At 42.1% G+C, this 23,828-nt stretch overlaps 1 protein-coding gene across 1 annotated transcript; it reads right to left on the reverse strand.

Moving 5' to 3' along the window:
• Positions 1 to 1,826: 1,826 nt before the first annotated feature.
• Positions 1,827 to 12,060, reverse strand: sox3 (SRY-box transcription factor 3). The gene is made up of 2 exons (XM_015949008.3): positions 11,889 to 12,060; positions 1,827 to 3,791 (listed from the first exon to the last, which is right to left on the reverse strand). Exon 2 carries the CDS (start codon positions 3,347 to 3,349, stop codon positions 2,444 to 2,446), a length of 906 nt encoding a protein of 301 aa, XP_015804494.1. The 5' UTR covers positions 3,350 to 3,791; positions 11,889 to 12,060; the 3' UTR covers positions 1,827 to 2,443.
• Positions 12,061 to 23,828: the final 11,768 nt, after the last annotated feature.

A 23,828-nucleotide genomic window follows, 5' to 3' on the forward strand; every position in this document is an offset into this window, starting at 1 on the left:
TTTTAATACTTTTTTTTTCTTTTATCAGCAAACTCCCACACAGTGTGCAACAGGACATGTTCTGACATAATGAAAAGGGGAATGTGTAAAAAAGCAGAGTGAGACGCGGCCTGGCGATGCCACTGCTAGTCCCAAACTCTTCCTCGTGTGCCTCACAGATAGCAGCAAAATCCTCTGGGAATCTCCTGAATCCATGTTCTACAGGGCTATAATTAGGTTAGTTTTTGGAGAGGGGGTTAAACAAACAGGGGCTGTGAGGTCACCGGCAGATGGAAGTGGGATATGCCTGCACTTGCTGAGTGGGCACAGAGCTCCACATGACAGAGGAGAGAGGCCCTCTGGGCACTCAGCAGGGGGGGTGGGGCAAATTCAGATAAGATATTCAAACACAATCAATACATGTGGACGCTGGAGCCTCTCGATGTTTTAATCCTGCAAGCTTCAGAGAAATACTCAGCAATTCATGCAGTGATTGGTTTGAATTGAAATTTCAACATTCTTGCAGAGAAACGAACCCTAAACCTGTGGTTTTTATGACAATGTTCCCTAAAACAAATACTTTTACTGCTGGTTTGTAAATAATGTCCAACTTCAGCTCAACACTTAGAAGCCAGGAAAGAAAAAAGCCGCTTCATTACAAAAAAGGAGCTGAAGAGTGTGATTAGGTGACGGGTGGCTGCTGGCACGCTAGAGTGACTTAAACCCTGTAACTGAATGCAGGGAGGTCTGGATAATCTGTCCCTCCACAAAGGTGCATGGGGCTAATCCAGGGTGCTGCACCCAGCTATGGATCCAGTCCTGCAGGGAGTGTGGGAAGGCCAGCGGGTCCACGCCACTTTGTGTCCGGAGATTAATCATCCTTATTGGACTCTGAAGCAGCAGGACGAGCCATTCTTCCACACACACCTGTGTGTTGTCAGCAAGATTACTGCTAAATTTAAATGTGCAGTGAAACGATAGCAGTTAATTAAAAAACATTTTTTACATTTTTTTTCACGTTTAGTCTTAAAATGTTTACCTTAAAATGGACAATTCACCACACTTGTTCTTTTTGCAAATTTTATACTAAGGTTTCTTATTTTTATGGAACTAGATCATTTAAGTATAAATATTTAAATGATTTTTAATATATTTGTTGTATACAATAAATATATTTTAAAAATTCCTGAAGTGAAGGCAAGATTTTCAGTTTAAACATTTCCGTTCCCAGATAATCAGCGTGTTGTTTTGGTGTAACAAGCAGAAAAATAAAGCTCTTTAATACGTTAGTGGCTTTTGTGTTTATTACAATAACATGGTTTAAAAACACCATCTGAGGTTCTTTTAACCACAAATCTATAGTTGAACCTGAATTGTTGTTAGATTTTTAAATGTATGTGGTTTTAGAACAGAGGAGTCATTTGTTGTCATTACACTCAGAGGCACATTTTGAGTTTTTGTAATTGTGGCGTGTTTAAAAGCTTGTTTATTCATTTAAGTCACAAAAGAAGCGACACAAACAAATTAAAATAGTGAACTTCTACCCTTAAATTTTTTAAAATACATTTAAACTGCCTGAATAGTATGAATATTCAAAAATGCTTTCATATTTTAAATATTTTAACGCTGTTTAAAATTGTTACACTAATTTTTAGAGTATAATAAAAATAATTTGCAGAAAACATTAAAGATATGAATTCACATTTTTCTGCTTAATCTGTTCAAACTTTGTGACATTTTATCAAATTAATTTAAGAGAAATTTACTTAATCAAGGAAACATTATGTGTTTAAATGCTATAAATGTAAACATAAACCTTGTTCCACACTCAAAACACAAGTCACAAATTCTACATTTCATGAAAATTTATTCAGCATTTGAGAGTTGATGATGCTTTAAACTATGTAGAAACGTCAGTTTAAATAAACCTTTTCGTTCGTGGCAATAGTAAAAACATGACACTGGCAAAAAAACAAAATAGAACAGAATCAGAACAATTTACAAAGGCAAACACGCGACTTTTTGAATATTTTTATCAATTTCACGAACTAAAAATAAAACAAATTACTATAAATAAAAGTTGTTTTTGACACCGGCTCAGTCCAAACATCTAAACTTTTATTGTGTGGGTGGGGAGGCAGGAACCAATCCGGACACCGTGGAGAATGACCGCCATCCTACAAATGAAGTGTAAACATTTATGAACAAACTGTCCTTCCAGCTTTTCTGAAATACACCAGCCCCTTCACGAGGCACCATGCCTTCTCAAAGAATGAAAATATGGCATCAATGGACCCGCAGAAGCCCATCTCTACAGCTTCGGTCCATTTAAAAGTTCATTTCAAACAGACAATTTCAGATAAAATAGTCTTGGAGCAAAACTTTTACTCTGTAACAACCAACTAAGTCCAAGAATCCTTTTTTATTTCGTTTTATTTTTTTCAGTTCAAAAGTTTTGTTTTGTTTAGATGTGGGTGAGAGGTAGCGTCGCGTTGACGCCAGTCCCTGAGCTCTGATAGTGTGGGTGGACGCTGTGCAACCGGCTGCTCTGCAGGGAGGAATGCTCCGCGCTGTCCCCTCCGGGGGGCAGGTACATGCTGATCATGTCCCTCAGGTCCCCCAAACACGCCCTCTGAGAGTGGGACGAGATGGCCGGTGGCGGTGAGCTCGGCTCGGTCTTGCACACGGACGCCGCCATGGAGGTCAGTCCCATGGCACTGGAGGTCTGCTGCGTGTACGCCGGGGACATGCTGTAGGTGGACGCCGCGTTCATGTAGGTCTGCGCCGAGGACATCATCGGGTACTGCAGACCCGCCATCTCGTATCGGTGCATCTGCTGGATCTGCGGGCTGTTCATGCTGTGGTGCTGAGGGTAGGCCAGCTGGTCCTGCATCAGGGAGTACGCACTGTTCGTCCAGCCGTTCATGTGCGCGTAACTGTCCATCCGCTGCCCCATCGACACCGAGTTGTTGACGGTGTTGGATCCTGGCGCCAACAGTCCCCCAGGCAAAGAATACTTGTCTTTCTTGAGCAAGGTCTTGGTCTTCCTGCGGGGCCGGTATTTATAATCCGGATGCTCCTTCATGTGCATCGCCCGGAGACGCTTGGCCTCGTCGATGAACGGCCTCTTCTCCGCGTCGGTCAGAAGTTTCCAGTCCGCGCCGAGCCGCTTGCTGATTTCAGAGTTGTGCATTTTGGGGTTTTCTTGCGCCATCTTCCGCCGCTGGCCTCGGGACCACACCATGAATGCATTCATCGGCCGCTTGACCCGCTCCTGGTCGCTGACGCTGCTGTTCTTTGCGCCCGGCGCCGAGCCCGAGTTGGACTGCGGGAGAGGGGTCTTGATCTCGGTTTCCATCATGTTATACATTCGGGCGACTTGAGGTGATCACTCACACGCACATAAAAAAAACTTTAGTAAATAGCACCAAGGTGTCCGAGAGATCACCTACTGACCGGTCTCATGAAGAGATGTGAAAAAAGTTGCGCCTGGAGCGGAAAACTGGTGTGCAGGTGCCGCGCTGGGTTCAGTCCGCTCCAATCCGCTCCGCTCCGCTCAGCTCTCAACCACAAGTCTGTAAACTTGTTCTCCAAGCTCACGTGTTAATAGGCCCAGAGGCCGGGCCATGTGATGTGGGCCGAGAGAACGTCAAGAGACCAATCAGAGCGCGCGTCCATTATTCCAATCAGAGCGCACACCTCTCTGTTTTGGCTCGAGGAGGAGGAAGAAGGTCCTGGTGAAGCTGAGGAGTAGGTATAGGTGATCATGGTGGTGCATGAGAAGGAGGAGGTGAAGTTTAAGCAGCACAGATCTGTGGATGGAGATTAGACAGTAAACAGACTTAAATATTTATGTCATCATAGTGTTTTGGTTTATTCCACCAAAACATTGATGGAGACACAGTTTCGTGTCATTTTCTTCCTGATTCTGATGGAAACATTCAAATAAAACTGAGTAGAACTAAGTTAAAGATCATTCCAGGGCGTATTTCTGGCATCCATAGGGTTGGAAAGAGAATTAAAAAAATGTATAAATATGAATCGTGTTCACAACAGCACGCGTATATATTAGTGTCTAATTAAACAACACATTTCTATGCTGTCAGCTTGTCACGCCTGTATATTTTTAAAGACGACTGAAACTTTCTGAGCAGGTTTGTGTACCTCACGATCACCGGGATGAAACTAAACTTTATTTCAAGTCGAACTTATTTTCCCTTTAATATAATTGTTTAAACATACATTTCTGCTGTTTAATTAGTGAAAATGATCGTTTTGTGGCGTTGAAAGTCGCTTTATGTGAAACTTTAATACATCAACGACCTCTTGTGGAGGCGACAGGCCATCTCTTTGGTCCCTGGGGAAAGTATAGTTTTAGGTCCCCACAAGGTCTCCAAACCCCATCCATCTGCAGTTTGCTGGCTGGTTTTTCTCCTCAGAGGCGTCAATGCTTATTAACATGTGGAGTGCCCTTTTCCATTTGCATGGCCTTACAAATGACTCTGACTGAAACCAAACAGGAATCTCACACCTGCAAATGACCGAACCATCGAAAGCCACCATTAGTTTCTGCACAGAAGAGTCTCTGGGAGCTTCTGGTATCTTCACCTCCTGGAGTTTTACAAGATAAGAGCTCAGCTACCGTAGAAACAAAAAAGATACCGAGCGCGCGCTCCTGAAAACACATCAAATTAGAATTTTAGTTTGAGATTGTAATAAAACCCTAAATAATCATAAAAAAGTTTATAATACATGATAATGTAATATTTGATCGTTTTTAAAATATAGTGATTAGGTTGTTTTCTCAACAAAGTTAGGTAGAAGTTGAGATGTGAGGGTTTTAATCTAATGGGACTTTCTTGGTTAAATAAAGAACAAATAATAAATAAATAAATAAAACAATAAACACAAACGGTAAAACGGAGGAGAAAAAAGCATCATTCAGAGAGGAAAACCTGCCCAGAGCCTTACAGAAAATAGACATCACTGCATTGATTTAATTTTCCCGTTCAATGGGGCGTGACCAACAGCGCGGGAGCAATAAAACTAACCTCCAATTAGTGCTCATCTAATTCTCAGGGACCAGTTATTTGTTTATCTGAGTAAATCTCAATACTGATCCGCTTGTAGCTAATCTGCTTATGGAAATTGACCGGTTTGGGGAAAAGGGGGTGGGCGAGGGGAGTGGGGGGGGGCACCTGGAGTAACCCGGAGTTTGATAATGAGGGCCTCTGTGCAGCTAATTTCCTAATTAAGGAACCGAGGACCACCAGCGCAGTCTGCTCTGATTCAGACTCACCGAGCCTGCAGCCCCGAGGGGCCGATGAATGCTGGGAAATATGTGGAAGCACCTGAAGCGCAGCCGGCTTGGTTCTAACCAGCGCGCGCGCTGCGTAAAAGTTCATTTACCACGATCCACCAGCGCCCTTTAAGGAAACGAGTTGCAATTTTGTTATATTTATGTCGATTTCCCAACTAAATGCCTAAATATTTTAATTTCATTATATATTATGTTTTGTTTACTTTTGATTTAAATGTTTGGTTGAAAAGACATAAATTCGAGTTTTGGATAATGGAAACAAAAGGCCTTTTGGCTTAAAGCACACAATAATAATGTGGATTTATTCACCCAGAGCTGCAGAGAAAATAAAATCTGATTAGATTAAAACGTTTAAAAAGAAAACAGTTTAACGTAAAAAGACAGTTGACATTATTAGTTTAGCTCCAGATTATTTACTGATTAGCTGGCTTTAATTTGTCATTTTTTGTTCATTAAAAGCGACACAATTACTATTTTTTCACGGTGTCGTCCTAATTTGCGCACATTCTTGTGACTGAAAAGTCGCATCAAATATCTAAAAATAAATGTGATTTAATCCGGTTTAAAACAGAATCAGTAACTTTTTTTGTTTCAGCGCAGTGACCGCGCAGCGGCCCTTTCAGCAACAGTAATTAACAAAGAAAAGCTTTTCAGTGACAAACACAATGGAGACAGTCTCATTAAGATTTGCACGATTTTTTTAAACCAGGAATGCAAATGAAGATGCAATTTACGCACGCTCTGCTGTTCCCTTTGTGTGCCATGAATGACTGCGTCCTCCCGGTTCAACACAGGTAAAATAATATTCACGGGTCATTTAGGGGAATAAAAGTGTCGCTTTTATCACCTCTCCGTTGCACGCAGCTTGAGCTATGGTCGTCCTAATAACTGGACTTATCTGAGGAGCTGATAGAAAAACGCATTCTGCTTTTAAAGCATCGGTGTGAGTCGCGGCTGTAGCATTATAACTGGTTTTATGAATCATTGTCACATATTTTGAATGATTTGAGTGGAAAATGCGACAGCAATGATAAAATCATACAACAGGATTTATCTCACACTCTCACTTCTGCAAGGAACAAAACAGCTATTCATTTTTTATTTAGATGTTTTTGTTACCAAAAAAAAGTCAAATAATTTATTATCAGCAATAAAAAATGTTAAATTTAAGGGGAAATCTGAATAAGAATATGACCAAAACAGAATATTTGCTGCATTTATCAAAGCTGGGGTTGGGGACACCCATGGACTGTTTGAAAAACGAAGAAATGTGGCTTGATCTTTTTTTTTTTTTTTTTTTTTTTTTTTTTTTGCATAAATCAAACTGGAATGTAAATTAATGATGAAAACATGCTTTGCAAGATCATTTTGAGCAACGGCAGACACAAACGATGTATTAAATCTGGCATAATTGGCCTAACAGTGACTTAATGGTTCTGTACATTAACCAGTGGTCATCATGTTAAGGCCACTGAGCTAAACTAATATATTTATAGGAATTAAAACAGCTTCACTTACTTTTAAAGTGTTATCAAGTTAAAGTAAGAAGTAGTTCTCAAGAAAATGCCTTCAGTGAAGGACAGAGACAGAAAAACTGTACTTAAGTACAGTAAGTACTTGTACTTTGTTACACTACATCACTGATTTTAGTGGCATCTGTTCAGAGTTTTTATTTATTTATTTATAAACTTATATTTCCATAGGATGAAACCGCTTGAGATGAGTCATCTATTGTTCCAGCAGGTCCTGTTACCTTACAACAAACCAAGATGACAGTCAATAAGCAAAGAGACAAACCTGAAACACTCATCACAAACTGAAATAAAAGAAATTAAACATCCAGCCATACATGTGCAAAAAGTCTAAGCATTAATGAAACACATTAAGTAGCACAGAGACATACAATGACGAAGTGGGGTTTGCTGTACTTGCATGAATTCTTATCCCTGAAGTAAATCAAGAACAGTTGCAGGTGGGTGTCACATTTTCACAAACCAAAGTTCTAAACAAGACCTTAAATGAGCAGGTAACGTGTTTTAGAGCATCCAGGCAGGTCAGCATCACAAATGGACATACTGCAAGGGCTCACCATACCTGTATGAAATCCAGTGCTGACAGATTCTCATCAACTGTTAATATTAGTATTAGTAGTAATACAGTATAAATAGTCTGATCTGTGAAGAGCAGCCAGAATAATCTCACAACTGTGCACACTTCCTTTTCCCCCACATGGCCACAACCCCAAACATCTAGAGCTTAACTCATCTGGTCTGACATACGCTTCTCTCTCCTTCAGTGTGTGCTTTAGTTTAGTCCACCTTAAGTCCTATACAGCTATAACTAAACTCTGTAGATTAATAATTTCCTCAACATAAACTCCCGAGTTCATCTCTGAACGCTACGCGTGTTCCACTGCATGCTGGGAAAAAACAAAACATCAAGACAACAAACAGCAGTAAAATAAATGAGGAGGGAATACTCTGAAGAGTGCATTGTAGGTGGATTAATTTAGCAAATATGTTCAAAAAAGAAAGGATTTTTTTTTTTAAGTTAGACTGACTGAGGCTGGTCTTGTTTCTCTGATTCGGTTAAAACTACTTAAATTTCCAGGGGTTGTTTGTGCTTTCTACTCCGCTACAATTTACCCTCCCAAGACACTTATTTGTATTTTTTTATTCGTTTTTCTAGCTGTTTCAAATTAGTCAACTCATAAATGTAAACAAACAAATAATTAGTTAGTTACAATTATAAATAAATAAAAATGTTGACAAGTTATGAAAAAAAAGAAAAAGAATAAAGGTAAAAATAAAGTCAATATCAGGTGTCTTTAAATAATAAAAAAGATGAAGAGAATGAAAATTTATAACACCGTCCCCCACCCCAACAGCATACTTCTACACACAGCACATAGTAAAATGTTACTTGATTACTTTATTTTTACTTTTAAGTACACGCATCCTATAAGTCAAACATTTCTATACTTCCACATTTACTCAAGTAGTTATTTTTACGCCTTTATCTGTACTTTTACTTAAGTAAAAACAAAAATCAAGTATTTCTTTACAACTTACGAAAGTAAACCTTATAAATCCTACAGGGAAGAGGAAGAACCTCCAACGGACTGAACCTAATCTGGTGGTGGTGTTGTGGGGGGGTCATCTAAAAATACACTCCTGGGCTTGACTTGTTAATTTGAGTAAACTTCAATATGTGCACATCTGAGTAAGTTATTTATTTTGAGCATTTCTGTAATTTTCCCCCATCATGTCAGCGTCGTCAGTGACACTTGTGATGACCAGAACTGGTGCAACATGTGCAAAACTTTAAGTCAAATCCTGTAATCTGACACACAAAAGCTGTTAGCTGCCTCTTTATTTTTCTCCCCAGCAGCCAAGCATGTCCTTGTTCATTATGTTCCCGTGTTGGAGGCCAAGGCTGCTGACACAGACTCGGTGTAATCTCTTTAACCCGCTGCTGTCGTGAGCAGACAAGGCGTGACCACCCAACGCTGCGCTCCATCTCACTTATAACCTAGGGAATGGGTTCTCACCTCATCACCTCTGGCTTGTTGCTGCTCATCACTCAGGGATGCACATTTCCAACATATTTAATCACACACACACACACACTTTGGGTTAATCGCCGCTACAAGCCCACTTTAGATAATCGTGTTCAACAGTGTGAAAACTCATCCTCACTGACTCTTCATTTTGACAAAAGCATAGCTTTTATTGGCTAATGAAGCTAAAAGTAAATGGAATTATGCCATTGGGGGGGGTTGGAAAGACCTTTTAATATGATGAGGGGTCATTTCTTGGTTTCAGGGGAAACACATTACAGCTTTTGGGATATGATGCGTTAAATGAAAAATAAAATAACTCTGAATTAAGCTTGTATCTACTGAAAGCTAATTCTAATTCAGGTGAAATTAAGCACATCATTTCAATAAATGTGCTTTTGCTTCTGGACCCACCAGCTGAGACTGTATTAAGTCATTTTGGTGCACAATGAAGATTTTGTGTTTTGTCTGATTTCCCTCAGCTCACACTCAAGACTCTAATCGGTGCACTTTCCATCCATCCATCCATTTTCTGAAACCGCTTGTCCATGTGGGGTCATGGAGGGGGTGGGGGGGCTGGTGCCTATCTCCAGCGGTCAATGGGCAATCAGGCGGGGTACACCCTGGACAGAGAGCCAGTCCATCGCAGGGCAACACAGAGACACACATGACAAATAACCACACACACACCTAAGGACAGTTAACTAAGGACCAATCAACCTAACAGTCATGTTTGTGGACTATGGGAGGAAGCCGGAGTACCCAGAGAGAACCCACGCATGCACAGGGAGAACATGCAAACTCCATGCAGAAAGATCCCAGGCCGGGAAGTGTACCTAGGACCTCCTCGCTGTAAGGCAACAGCTCTAACCACTGCACCACCCGCACTTTCCATTCATCATGCCATTTTAGATCTGATTTTCAGGAGTCGAAATAAAACCTGCAGCGAAGCGGCGTGCAGCAGAGGAGATGCTGCTCTTCTCTGGTGCTGATTTAAAACTGCCACATGTGAATGGCATTATCAAGCACCTCTGTCTTTGATGATCACTTTAAGCTCTGTTATTACCCCGTCCAGCTAATTACAGCGCTCATTACTTCCCATGTATCAGCTAAATCATTGCCATGTTTGGTTTTCTTCCAAAAACAATGGAAAACTTTCTTCTTCCTCTTTTCTTTTCTTTTTCTTTTTGTTTGGGAGAAAGGGCTGAATCGTCATGTTTTGCTTTGCAGCCCTCTTTTGTCTTAGCCATAATTAAGATCCCACCAATCTAGCCTCCTGGTTTTTTTTAAAGAAAGGAAAAACTCTCTTTGTCATGCCTTCATTAGTTTCAGATAATATTGTGAGAATCCACAATTAATTTGCAGTGTAACTGTAATTAATTAAACATGCCCAATTTTCTAATATGATTAATGTTATCTGTATTCTTCTCCAAAATGAATTTGTAACAGAAACACTGGTGTGAGCTTTAAATGAAAAACTGTTTTAAGGAGAAGAAAAAATCAACAACTAGGTGAGGGTAATTATAAAAGATTATTTATTAAATCCTAAATAAGAAACAAATAATCTCAAATGAATATATAAATCATGTAGAGCATAATGTGCAATCTGGAACAAAATGACTAATCTCTGTTGCACGCCAAAGTCTTGATAAAGCAGATAGTGGTCATAAATTTAGTCTCAGTCAAGGTCTCATTAGAAGAGACTTAATTTAATTAAGAGTTAGCCATCGCCCTCTAAATATATTAATTACCTTGAGCATGACGAGATAAGTGTGGTGATTGCTGCGTATTCCATTAAAGTGAGTCTTCTGGGAGAAAAGCAAACTAAGGCGGGAAGCTGACTGTGTTGACAAGATAATGGATGGGGCTGGTGGGAGATGAATTTGGTCACCTTGCTTTGGGTTAAGCTCAGGGAGGTGAGGCGGAGGACAACACAGCAGCGCAATGAACAGGCAATAAGTGCATTTTCATTTTTAAATCTAAAACTGGGCCCAAGATTTAAAAAAAATTGCTTTAATTAAGAGGAAACTATTTATATTTAAAATGTCATATGAAAAAAATGTATTTTAAGGACTGTTTTTGACTTTAAAAAAATTTTTGTCTTTTTTTCTCTATTTAATGAGTAAGAGCGCCAGGTAGATTAAAAAAAAGAAAATATCACAAATAATTCTAAATTGAGGTACAAATACAAAAATATTCTAAAACAACTGATTTCCTCTAATAACTGCATTTTCTTCATCAACACAGATACATGCTTCCTTTCCGTGTTTCCTACCTGCACACACACGCGCGCTCGCTCGCGCGCGCACACACACACACACAGAGAGAGAGAGAGAGAGAGAGAGAGAGAGAGAGAGAGAGAGAGAGAGAGAGAGAGAGAGAGAGAGAGAGAGAGAGAGAGAGAGAGAGAGAGAGAGAGAGAGAGAGAGAGAGAGAGAGAGAGAGAGAGAGAGAAGCGTACACAAACACAGTCCAGGAGTGTGCCGAGCGGTACAGAAGCAACGGCTCATTGCCCCACAGACTGATATGTCAATGAAACATACAAGACGCTGCTGGTGCATTGGAGAGATTTCCAGCCTCGCTGCTCTCCTGGCTGACAGCAGGACAAAGAGCCTAAGCTACTATTATCTGGAAGCAAGCTCTCATTCCTGCTTTCATCCTTTTCTTCTGGCGTACAAACACAGATACGGTGCTCTGCATATAGTCACTGATGCATCCAGTATGGATATCAGACGGAAACATTCTGAAGAGGTGGAATTTCAGACATTGTTGAAATGTCAGAATAGTTAGAAAAAATGTTAGTAAATAAAAGAAATAAAACTTAATTTTCTAATGTCCACAGATGTTTAGTTACGGCATCTCATCAGGGTGATTTCAGGACAGGTGATGCTCATGTTAAAACTTCACAAACGTGTGACCACAAAGCTTCCTGCACCATCTTCCTGAGTACCCCCACCCCATCCTCCCCCCGCTCTCCCCTCTTCTCGACAAACCTCCTCCCACTCTGACCAGAAATCTAAGCACACTCACCGAGCTCTCACTTGTCCCAGCGCTCCTGCTGCTCCTGTTTTTCAGTCTCCCTGTTGGACCCACCTTCCACAGCTGAGCGTCAGCAGGCCCAAAATATGGCGGGCACATCCGAGGCCCGTCGCCTCAGCCCAGATGACTTTCCCCTCACCCATCCGTGCAGCACTACTTCAACCAGAGCCACTCGGTGCAGCAGAGAGGTATGAACCGAACCGTGAGAGCACTGGGCAGTCTCTGCTACAGCGCGGCACACTGCAGCTGAGCTCTCCCTGCTCTGGGACCCATCTAATTCAGCCAAGATTGCTGCATACAAAAGTTGACAATGCACCAGTGAAAGCCATTGTTGATATTCAACATTTTTAAATAGCTGAGCAGAATAGACAACATGGCAAGCTGCAAAACTTGGCAAGGAAACTGACCTGGAGCTACACGTTTGAAAGGGTTGCCACACTGGGCGAGAGAAGAAGAGAGGGCTATTGTGTTTAAAAATAAAAAAAAGAAGGAAATCCGGTGTGAAAGAGCCTAAAAAACAAAACATCTCCCATCCCTGGAGACTAGAGGATAATACTTCCTGTGCAGCAGGAAGAAGACAATCACTTCACATGGTCACAAGCATTTACACATTACCAAGAAAGAGCGGAACAATGAAATCATTGCATTCACATCCATTTTAAAATGGGATATTATATTTCTGACTCTGGTATATAAAACGGAGGAAGCTCAGGCTTCGATAGAAATGTTAAAAGTACACCTGAGTGTCTGTGTGTTAAACCAAACCTAAGAAACAAATCTAAACGGCTCTTCTCTCAGAGTGCACCCTCTTGGCTTAGATCTAGAGGAACGTAATGCAGAGAGTCGTTTGTTTCTCTAGCGTTGCACATGAGGAGAATGATACAGCCCGACGCTGCTGATGGTGTTCTGTTTCCGTCTTTGTGGCACTGGCAGGTTTACAGATGATACGGACATTTAAGATGCCTTTAGCTGCACATATGTCAAAACGTCACAGCGCTGCTAATGCCCAGGGAGGTGTGTGTGTGTGTGTGTGTGTGTGTGTGTGTGTGTGTGTGTGTGTGTGTGTGTGTGTGCGCGCGCACCCCAGAGCAAATTCCACCCTTATGTTTAGTGTCGAGCTCAACCAATATGGTTTTTCTATCGCAGATTCCATCATGCCGAAGGCTGATATGTGCGGTTGAGTTTTTGGGCAGATTTTCATGGCCAACCTCTAAACGTTTCCTCAGTATTGGCATGCTAAAATGTCAATAATAACACCAGTGGATGCACAACATTTCTGATGCTGAATCTGTTTTTGAACTCTGAATTTAATCAACTAGTAAATCTTAATTTTGTGCCCTGCTCAGAAAAATCAGTAAAATCAGAGATCTAACTCAAATTAATCAAACAAATCAATTAACTCACCAAGTATCCAACATTTGAAACTGGTAAATAAAAATAAATTTTAGTTGAAAACGATGTCTGTCAGTACTCGGGGATGCTAGTAAGTGATTGTGTTCTTGGCAAGTACACCAGAAAGACTGTTCTACAGAGCACGAGAGGACACAAGCGGCATTTGGAACAGAACCATACTCCGTTGCATGATGGTAACAAGCACAAGCGCTGCTTGTTGCTACGTTTATTAAAATGACCTGATGTAAAAATAACAGTCTAGTTTATCCCTTAAAGAACAAAATAACAATAAATACAAATTATTTGTATAATATTTGGTCCACTTTTAATGAAAACTGATAAAATACCAACCTGTCCTGCTGATAAATGAAGAAAAAAAGCTGTTTAAGGCAATGCAGCATTTATTTTGTTAGTGAGTTAGCTATTTAGCATTTTGAGAGATCGCGAAGAGTCTGAAAATAAAAACCAAACACACACAGCACATTTTACAAATAACACACACAATTGTTTACAATAGACTACTTCATATTTCTGATATAAATCTACAGTTATGAGCTCTCTCCTCTGACATTTAAGTATGACGTAATGCATTGAGGGATACTTTGCTGTCCCAAATCCACAGAAGGATGCATTAATGCATCCTCGATGGAACGGGCGGAGCAAGAACACAGCCGGGAACTTTGAGCAGACCTGCCATGACACATACTTAGGATAGGAACAGTACTTGCACCACCGTTGATGACGTTTCACAAGGACACGAGTACACAAGCTCAGATGAGTATGCATACTGAGAAGCGGCCATTACTTTAGAGCATTTATTCTGCAGATGTTACTCTGCAACATAAATGAACGTTTGAAATAAATTCTGCTGCAGCAGCGGGCTGCTCGGGAATGTGCCTGAATTTAATTCAGCATCACTAAGGATGTAAATCTGCTGATGCTGATACATTAAAAAAAGATTAATATATATATATTGGCTGACCGATATGTAGATGTATCCCTAGTTCAGTGTATTTTTATGTTTTTGAGAGGAGCATAATATTTGTGATTAATGTGGATTTTGAATTGGGAAAAGCTGCACAAATTCCCCAAATCTTCTCAAAGATCTTCTCAAAATCTTTAAACAAAGTATAATGTTATCAGTTGCTTTGCATTTTGGGAGAGAAAAAGGCTTCAGAGTTTAGCCACATTGGCATATTTTTATGGGAAAAGCAGGAAAATGGTGTGAAATGTAAATAAAAACAACTAAGTGAAAATAGCACAAAGACAACAGATCAAGTTGTGTCATATTAACACATTGAGAGCCAACAACACAAGAGCATGCTGCTGGCATGGTTGCAGAGCCAGCCTGTTGTAATGTGAAGAGATTTATTACTGAAGAAAGCAAAACCTTCCAAGAAAAAAATGTGGGGATGGTAGCAAAGGCTGAAGAAATAATCATGTAATATTATTAGTGTTAATAGTGCTCTAGGGCACTATTGCACCCATATGTAATCCCAAAGGCTGCATTTGGAAACCTGCAGAAAGAGCAAAACTTGTAAAAGTGATGATTCAGAATGTCTTCTTCCATCGTACATGAGCTCAGAGTGAGTTGGTGGCTGAGTTTAGATCTAATTCATCATTTTTTTTTCTTTTACTTGTTGAGAAATTCAACCTGTTCCCCAAAACATTTTTATTCCAGAGGCCAAGCTGTGATTTCCTCTGCAGAATCAAAGCTTTTTGCAACAAACACATTTCTGCTTCAAGGCTGTCACAAAAATCCTCACCTAATTTTTAGCTTTTTTGTGGAAAACTTTCAATAACTATCCTGAATCATTTGAACCTTTGTGTGTGCTACAGATGATGCCAAATGCCAAAAATGGCATGTGGAATCCTCAGCCTAGTCTTTGGTTTGCATTCCTAAATTTATACAGTCTTTGGGAGGTGCTGGAATTAGGAATTTAGGAAATCCTTCCATTTTTTTTTTGTTTTGTTTTTGCTAAATTTATTTTTTCTGAAATACATTTCTCAGTCTGCATTTTTAAAAGAGCTGCAGAATCAACCTCGAACCTTCTGTTTCGTTTTAAAAAGATGTCCTCTACCAGTATCAATCACATGAATCCATGACCAACCCAAAGTTATGTAATGTTTCCTCAAACAGAAATCGCAAGCAGGTCAAACTTAGAGAACCAGGTGATAAACTTCAAATGTTAAAAAGTATTTTCCCACAGAAACACCTAACAGACCAGACATGAGCTGAAAATCATTTCAGCCCCATTCAATTGTCATAAAAGTGAAATGTCTGCTTCCTTGCCTCCACCTGGCTGTGAAACGAAATGCTGGAGTGTGTTTTTATGTTTAAGTGTATGGTGTAGAGAGAAACGGGACCTCTCGGGCCCTTTGACACAGGCAGGATGTATAATTACACTGATCAGGGTGAAATCGCAGCTCAGAGAGAGGAGGCAAGGCCTGAATAATCTCACAGGTGGGTCAGACCTGGAGAGGCTGAGGTACAGGGAACCCGTGGCATCTGTACTGGAAATCCACGTCAGCACCACCCATCTCACACTATTAGCTGCAATCAAAGCTCTAATTTTACTCTAACATTACACCCCACTCCCTGCAGCCCCCTCCCACCCCTGCTGGTCTGGATGGTGCAGCCTGGTGGGAAAACGACATTCAATCCGCTGTCCGCCCCATTCAGGCCAAATTGGCAAATGACAGCTCTCCGCCTCTCAGATTGCCGAGAGTGAAAGGTACCTCCATCACCGCTCGCCCAGCCTCAGAGGGCTGTTGGGGAGGGCAGGGATTAGAGGAAAGGGTGAGTGGGGAGGAAGAGTGAGAACCGGAGAGGCCCGGGAGTGGACTAAGGGTGGGTTAACAGCTTCCCTTGTCCTCCTCGGCAGTGACAGTGCAGGGCAGAGAACATGGATAAAAGAGAAAGATGAATGCCTACTCAGCAGATCAAAGGAACTTCCCTGAGACCGATGGGAAAAGTTGACCCAAGCCCACTAATCACCCATTTTACCAACGCAGGCCGAGCTGGATGAGAGAGCAGCATTTGGCCTCATGCAGGTCAACAGCTCTGAGGAGGAAGTTCTAAATCTTACAGGAGCAGGGACAGAGGTGTCCTTTGGTGAGGTAGGACTCGACATAATCAGGCAGCAAAAATAAGCCTCTGAGAAAACAAAAAAGGGTCATCTGTGGCCTGTGGAGCTGCAGGAACGTAATGCAAATGTACAGCATGTGGAAGTGAAACTCACATTCACCCAAACAACAAGAGCTTTCATCCATATTTCACTCACAGGGGAAACACAGAATGTTCAGCACTACTGGCTGCCCGGCTGAATGGTGCTCTTACTGCTAATTAAGTGCTAATGGCAGCTCCCCCTGCAGAGAATACTAATTAATGCTCCATTCTTCTGCAGGCTGAGCTGCTCTCCGGCGTGGTCTAATGAGGGGGAGGCAGGTATGTCTTCTCCCAGGCAGGGTTAATAAGCACAACACAGTGGGCTCCAAGTGGAGAGGGGCCATACCAGGAGGGCTGCTTCCTGTCCCCTAATACGAAGAGACCCCCCCCACCCCACCCCACCCCACCCCACCCTGAAACAGTCACAATGAAGCACGGAGGTAATGAAAGGATCGGTTCAACAATTGTAGAAAAGAGGCCAGCTCAAGTCTCTGCACAGATACCACCATCTAAGTTCTGCTATTTGTAGATCTGCAGCTTTGTTGACATGAAAGGAAATCGCTTAGCAGCAGCAGAGAGAGAGAGAGAGAGAGAGAGAGAGAGAGAGAGAGAGAGAGAGAGAGAGAGAGAGAGAGAGAGAGAGAGATTTATATTTAGTAGTAATTAATAATATCAACAATAATGCAAGCCTCAGATCTAGTTTGCTACACTGCGCAAACTTCTTCGTCCCTTGTTTCTTTGTATTTGTCAGGATTCTGGGATGTTCTCTTCCATTTGGTTCAAGGAGGTTCAGCAAAGGGAGATTTTGGTTTCTGAACAACAGAGTTTGTTTTAGTTTCTTTAGAAACATCCGGTGTTCTGCATTTTAGGAACACAACAACAACATTTGTTCACAAATCTCTACCCTGCAGCATCAGAGTCAAATGTAAAATGATAACAAACTTGGAGCAAGTAGACAGTTTTTTTTTTCAAAAGAATCCGTACTGACATTTGCTCTGAGTTTGTTCACTTCCTTAAGGATGAGAGTCAAAATATCAGAGAAGTGATTTAAAAAAGAAAATCTAAGTAAAAAAAAAATTCTTTTGATCTCTTTTTGCAATTTTTGTTTTTTATGAGCCAGTGCTAAAATAATTAATAGAAGGCTTTACTGATCTCACAATGGGGAGTTTCACTTGTTACAGCAACACAAACACTTAGAGAATAATTAGAATAAAAACAACAAAGGTGCATGTATATACAGGCAGTAAGCTAGTATAACCTTTGACCACTAAAAACCACGAATAAAAAGGAAACTTTGGGTTCCAGAACAATCCTGCATAGGGGACATAGACTGATATTGCATGAGTATTGAACACACACTGAGTGTTGCATTGATGTTATTGTGTACCAGGATAATTCCAGTACCAGTTAAACTAAGGAGTTATACACTCTAACGCATGGATGTAATTTGGGGGGGGGGGGGGGGGGGGGACAGGGGGGACATGTCCCCCCACTTTTTCCAAAGTCAAGTTTGGACCCCTGCACTTTTTACCATCCAAAAACAATATTATGCTATATACAACTGACACTGGTTGAATTCTAGGACCAAGCAGAAAACAACCGTTTGTGTTGAAGCCTGTTTACTATTGGAACATACTGTAAAGATTCCCCCCCACCCCCCACCCCCCACCCCTTGCCCCCCGTACTTCTAAAGTGAAATTTACGTCCATGCTCTAATGACCCACAGTAGCGTCCTGTTTTACATCTTGGATGTCTCAGTCTGCCTCTGAAGGAGCTGTCCATGGTCTCCACAGTGGAATTCAGTGAGTGTTTTTTTTTAAGATGGAGGTCATCTTCACCTCCATCCTCCTTTTCCACGTCTCCTCAGCTGAATCCAGTGGGCAGTCCAGAACCGAGCTAGCTTTGTTAACAAATTAGTTAAGACTTTTAGGACTGGTGCTATTGTCTGTGTTTGGATGTGTTCCCTTCTTCACTTTCATCAGCATCACCAGGATGAGGTGGATGCTCTCCTCTTCCTCAGTTTCACTGATGCTGTCACTGGAGAGGATGTCTGCCACCAATTTCTTTCATCCTCCTCTCATTGCCTTCTTGACATCCTTCATCATCATCATCATCATCATCATCATCATCATCATCATCATCATCATCATCATCATCATCATCATCTTTCTCACTGTGACCTATAGTTCTTAGAAGATTCTGAAGCGTCCTCATCACTGACAGTAGACTTGGGCACATCAGATGAAAACTCGTTTTCTGTCTCTGGTTCTCTGTTTAGAAGTAACAGTCTTAGTAAACATCATTCTTAAAAGAGGATGGAATAGATCAGGAATCAGTCCATTAGAAGGACTGCTCACGTTAGATGTTCTGGAGTTAAAGTCAGAGAGGCAAGAATGAGAATGATTGGACATGTCCAGAGGAGAAACAATCATTACATATAGATAGAAGGATGCTGAGGTTGGAGCCTGCAGTAACAGTGCAGAAGGAGCAGCATAAGAAACAGTAATTTAAAGACTGATGAATACATGAAGGTTTCTATTTTGATTTAAAATTTACTAGAGTTGGGGCACATTTGAGGTCATAATGAAGCTGATTCCATCTGTCAGCAGCAAAGTAGCTAAAAGCAGCTTCACCCTGTTTGGTTCTGACCTGAGGTTCTACTAGCTAACTATTTCCTAAGGATCTCAGTGCCCTGTTGGGCGTATATCCCTGAAGGCGATCTGACATGTTTTATGGGCCCAAGCCACTGAAAGGTTTATAAACTAGTAGAAGTACTTTGAAATTGATTCTGCAATTTACTGGTAACCAGTGTAGAAATTTAAGACCAGGAGTGATGTGTTCAGTTCCCTTGGTTCTTGTTAAAGTGGGAGTAAAGGTATGGGCGGAGACGTATTTCATCCACACTTCCTGTTAGGAAGACGCTTCTGAAAGAGGTGTCGCCTGGCGGACCGAGAGAGCGGCACTGAGGCAGTGATAGACCGCACCCCAGCTCCGGACAGAGAATTCTGCTGTTGTGCCCTTGGGCAACCCACCTTGCCTGCTGGTGGTCGGAGGGACCAGTGGCGCCTGTGCTTGGCAGCCTCGCCTCTGTCAGTGCACCCCAGGGCAGCTGTGGCTACATCGTAGCTCATCACCTTCAATGTGTGAATGTGCGTGTGTGTGAACGGATGAATGATCCACTGTAGTGTAAAGCGCTTTGGAGCCCTTACTCTGAGAGGCGCTATACAAGTGCGGGTCATTTACTTTTGACCACCCAAGCTGTCTTTACTTAGCCTGGCAAGCCAGACTAAATAAATGTATTATTTAGTCTGGCCACGCTCCATTGACGGCTCTCGGTTGTGGGGCGGGTTCTACCGTTGTCTTTCAAATGATCTCCGCATTCCACTGGACAATGAATGTGACATACTCTTGTTTCACTCTGTTGCATCATCCCACCCACCAGGCATATAGAGTGCCCTGATTGGCCCACAAAGCGGCTAAAGCTTGGGGCAGCAGTAGCTCAGGTGGTAGAGCGGGTTGCCTCATGATCGGAGGGTCATGGGTTCGATTCCAGCTCCCGCCAGGGGTATCCTGCTGTTGGGTCCTTGGGCAAGACACTTCACCCAACTTGCCTGTGTTAGTGGTGGTCAGAGGGGCCGACGGCGCCAAATGGCAGCCTCGCCTCTGTCAGACCTCCCCAGGGCGGCTGTGGCTACAAGTAGCTTACCATCACTAGCAGTGTGTGAATGTGAGAGCGTGCGAAAGCGTCTTTGGGGGTCTTGAAAAGCGCTATATAAGTTCAATGCTAAAAAAAAAAAAAAGCTCTGTGGTTTGTTCACTAAGCAGATAGAGCACTATGATTGGCCCACCATTATGGATCAATCACAGCTCTTTATGTGTTTGAAACCTCTCTAAAGAGCTGTGATTGGCCAGCCAGAGTCCTGGTAGGAGCTGCGGAGGTTCCAATGGAGCATGCCTAGACCAAACTTTGCAAAGCAAGAATTTGGTCTAGTTCACTAGGCTAGTCTTTACTCACAAACAACAAGAAAATGTTGGTTTGGATTCTTTGTCCCCTTTAATGTGACCAGTGAAGCTCAGGTCTGAATCAGTTATGACACCACGATTTCTAACCTGGCTCTTTGTCTTTTTTCCTCTGGAGTCAAGTTGAGCAATAACTTCCATCTTATCTTACTTATTTTCAAAGACAAGAACTTCAGCCTTGTCTTTGTTTAACTGGAGGAAGTTTGTCTGCATCAGTCATTGATTTGCTCCAAACACTAACAGAGTGGGTCTAGAGGACCACAGTCACTAGGTGATAGAGCTAGGTAGATCTGGGTGTCATCTGCATAACTATGATAGGTAATGTTGTTATAGCGGATGACCTGACGTCGTTTCAAAGTTCATTTTTTAGGACTTTGAACTCATTTGCCATCAGGCGAGAACCGGACCATCTCCTTAGGAATGTTTTTGGCCACTTGAATGAATGACTCTTTGAGTCATTCAGGTTTCAAAAGGTTCAGTTTTCTACATCAGAGACAACTTATCTAACATTTAAACCTGATAACTGAACTAAATTAAGGTTTTGAGGATTTTTCTTCTTCATTTGTACATTAACTTTGTAACATAACTCTTTAATTGGACGTTCATATAATAATACATCTTTGTCATTTACTGTTTTGACTCTACATCCCATCAGTGTGACAAATACTTTGCATTCTTAGATATTTCAGCCTATTTTTGCCCCTTTTAGTCATTTTTGGGGTGATTCTGCCTTTAATTGACTCCTCAGCTGGTTAAACATCTGCAGATTTACAAATAGAGACAGAGTTATCACCTTTTAACCCACGGGGAAACCTCGGTTGTTTTGTTTGAGTTAGCACAAAGCCCATAGATTAATCCTTTTTCCTACCCAGAAATGGGTGATTTTCCTCCAAAGGTGTTTATATTTTTACTTTTTACAGATTTAGATGTGAATAGAAATGCTGACTTTTTGCTCTGAAGTCGAATCCAAATGTTTTCAGCTAAAATAAAAGAGCTGGCCTAGTTGTTGCAGTACTTTTAAAGAGGACTGTGCATACAGCAAAAACTTTTCTGAGCACTGTTTCATATTAGGCGCGCGTTTGTGTGCTCCTGCTATCTGGAAACTGCTGATGTCTATAAGAAAACAACTTGTATTCCACATAGTTCCCAACCTGCTGAGAGTATGTGCGGCAGCAAAATAAACACATTTCCTGTTTGGATGCAAAAAGCCTGGGAATCAGATTCAAAGTGCTGAAGAATGAATGGATGTGCGAGTATGCGGGTGCGTGCATGCGAGAGCGAAAACATAGATTGAGGGTGGTATTGGAATTACCTGAGTGAGATAATGGTGGTGCATTAGATTAACTTTCAGGCCCTAAATGCAACACATTTAGGCAATCTTGTCCCCAAAAAACATGTCAATGTCTGAAAGGCCTCCCTCTCGCTATCAGGAGCCTCTGGTCCCCCACACTGATGCAGCTGGCAAGGCGCTGCCGTCGACTGTCAAAATGCAGCGCCAGATCTAGTTATAAAATAATTGAATTTTCATATCAGAGGGGACCAGAGTCCCAGCAGACAAAAGGACTGCTGAGTCCTCTCTGATATTGGCTCGGGCCCTTTGCCACGCGCATGAAATCAGTATGTTAATGTTCCAGGGTTTTCTTTTTTTAAGGGCACTTGTGCTCTCGCAATGTACTACCGATGCGGTTTAAAAAAAATTGCAACTATTGATAAGTAGGCAGCCAGTAACCCCCCCTCGACCCCTCCCCCCCACCCAACAGGCCCACCACCGCTGCCCCCTGCTTCAGTGAGGCTCTAGACGCTCTCGCACCCCTATCCTCCCCCATTATTAAAATTGTAATTTATTTTTCTAAATCAGAATGACAGCTCGCTTTCTTTTCTCCGCGGCAGGCGGTGAATCACCGAGCTTTAATTACTTTCGTAACTTCGCTGACCCTGTGGGCGCGCTGCTCTGCCGGGGAAAATAGGACCTCCAACAAAGGCCCTCCGAAGCCTCGGCCGCCTTCGCCTCATTCAAAATGCGAAAATTCATCAAACTACAGGATTTCATAAGATTTTTGTTAACATTTCACCTTTGCGTCTTTCTCCCTCAAAACACCGCTACACAGGGGTGGGTGGGGTGGGGGGGGGAGCTCTGCAGTCCCACTTTTGTGACCCACCTCACCAAAAAACTCACTAAATATCCCTAATTCCTGCTCCTCTTCTTCACTCCCCCGCTCTAGTTTTTGAGTGAGCACTTGTGTTGACTCAACAAGGTCAAAACAACCAGAGGTCACGCTAATATCAGCGACCTTTGCACATCCAGGCCGTGGCCTCAGCAGCACGGGTTGCTGCAGAGGCACGCTGGTTGCCAGGGTCATCTGTGACTTGTGAGATGTGAGGGTCAGTGTTTGCTCAGCAGAGGCCAATCAGACGGTTTAATAAACAGACGAAAACCCTGTGATTTTTATGAAGGCTGTAAACACAGCCTCCATTTTGGCCAAAGAGGATCCTGATTTGCTCCTCATCACTCCAGGCCTAACATATTAAAGTAGGTAATATGTTGTAATCCCTGCTATCGCTCTCACCTTCTCGCTGGCACATCTCTGTTTTTTGGGCCGTGCCACGGTGTGAACCGGGCCTGTGCAGACGCCGCTGGTCTTTTGCTGACTGCCTGATAATTGAATGAGCGATTATCCCTCCCATTAATAGACAATGATACAGAAAGCACTGCCATATGTACAGAATATTAATGAGTGGCTGCAGCCGCCTAGATAAGAGGAGTGCCATGCAGTTGCAGTAATAGGGGTTAAAACAATTTGCCCCACCACCCCTTCCTCACCCACACATTCTCTCTCTCTCTCTCTCTCTCTCTCTCTCTCTCTCTCTCTCTCTCTCTCTCTCTCTCTCTCTCTTTCACACACACACACACACACACACACACACACACACACACACACACACACACACACACACACACACACACACACACACACACACACACACACACACACACATCCGGCTGCTTCCTCTAATCCTCCATCCTCTCACTAACTGACACACCAGCACCTTGGGACCCAGGTTTCTGCTTGGTTCTGACCTCTGCTGACTCTGGGTTACAGCAAGTTTAGCATTTTAAAACAAGGATAGATATTTCTCATCACTTTTTTTAAAAAAAGGATAGAGTTCTATGTGACAGTTTCAGATCTATATCAATCTACTTGCCAGCAGATCTTTTTTCTTTTAATGAGTTCAGAAAGATAAAAAGATGGAGCAGCTGAAGACCCAAAAGCCCGCACCTACACCAACTCTCGTGTAGTTTTGCCAGATAGTTCTGGGTCATGGCTTCCCTCTGCCAATCAATATCTATC

Source organism: Nothobranchius furzeri, chromosome 1, assembly GCF_043380555.1.
Source record: "Nothobranchius furzeri strain GRZ-AD chromosome 1, NfurGRZ-RIMD1, whole genome shotgun sequence".
NCBI classification, from domain to species: domain Eukaryota; kingdom Metazoa; phylum Chordata; class Actinopteri; order Cyprinodontiformes; family Nothobranchiidae; genus Nothobranchius; species Nothobranchius furzeri.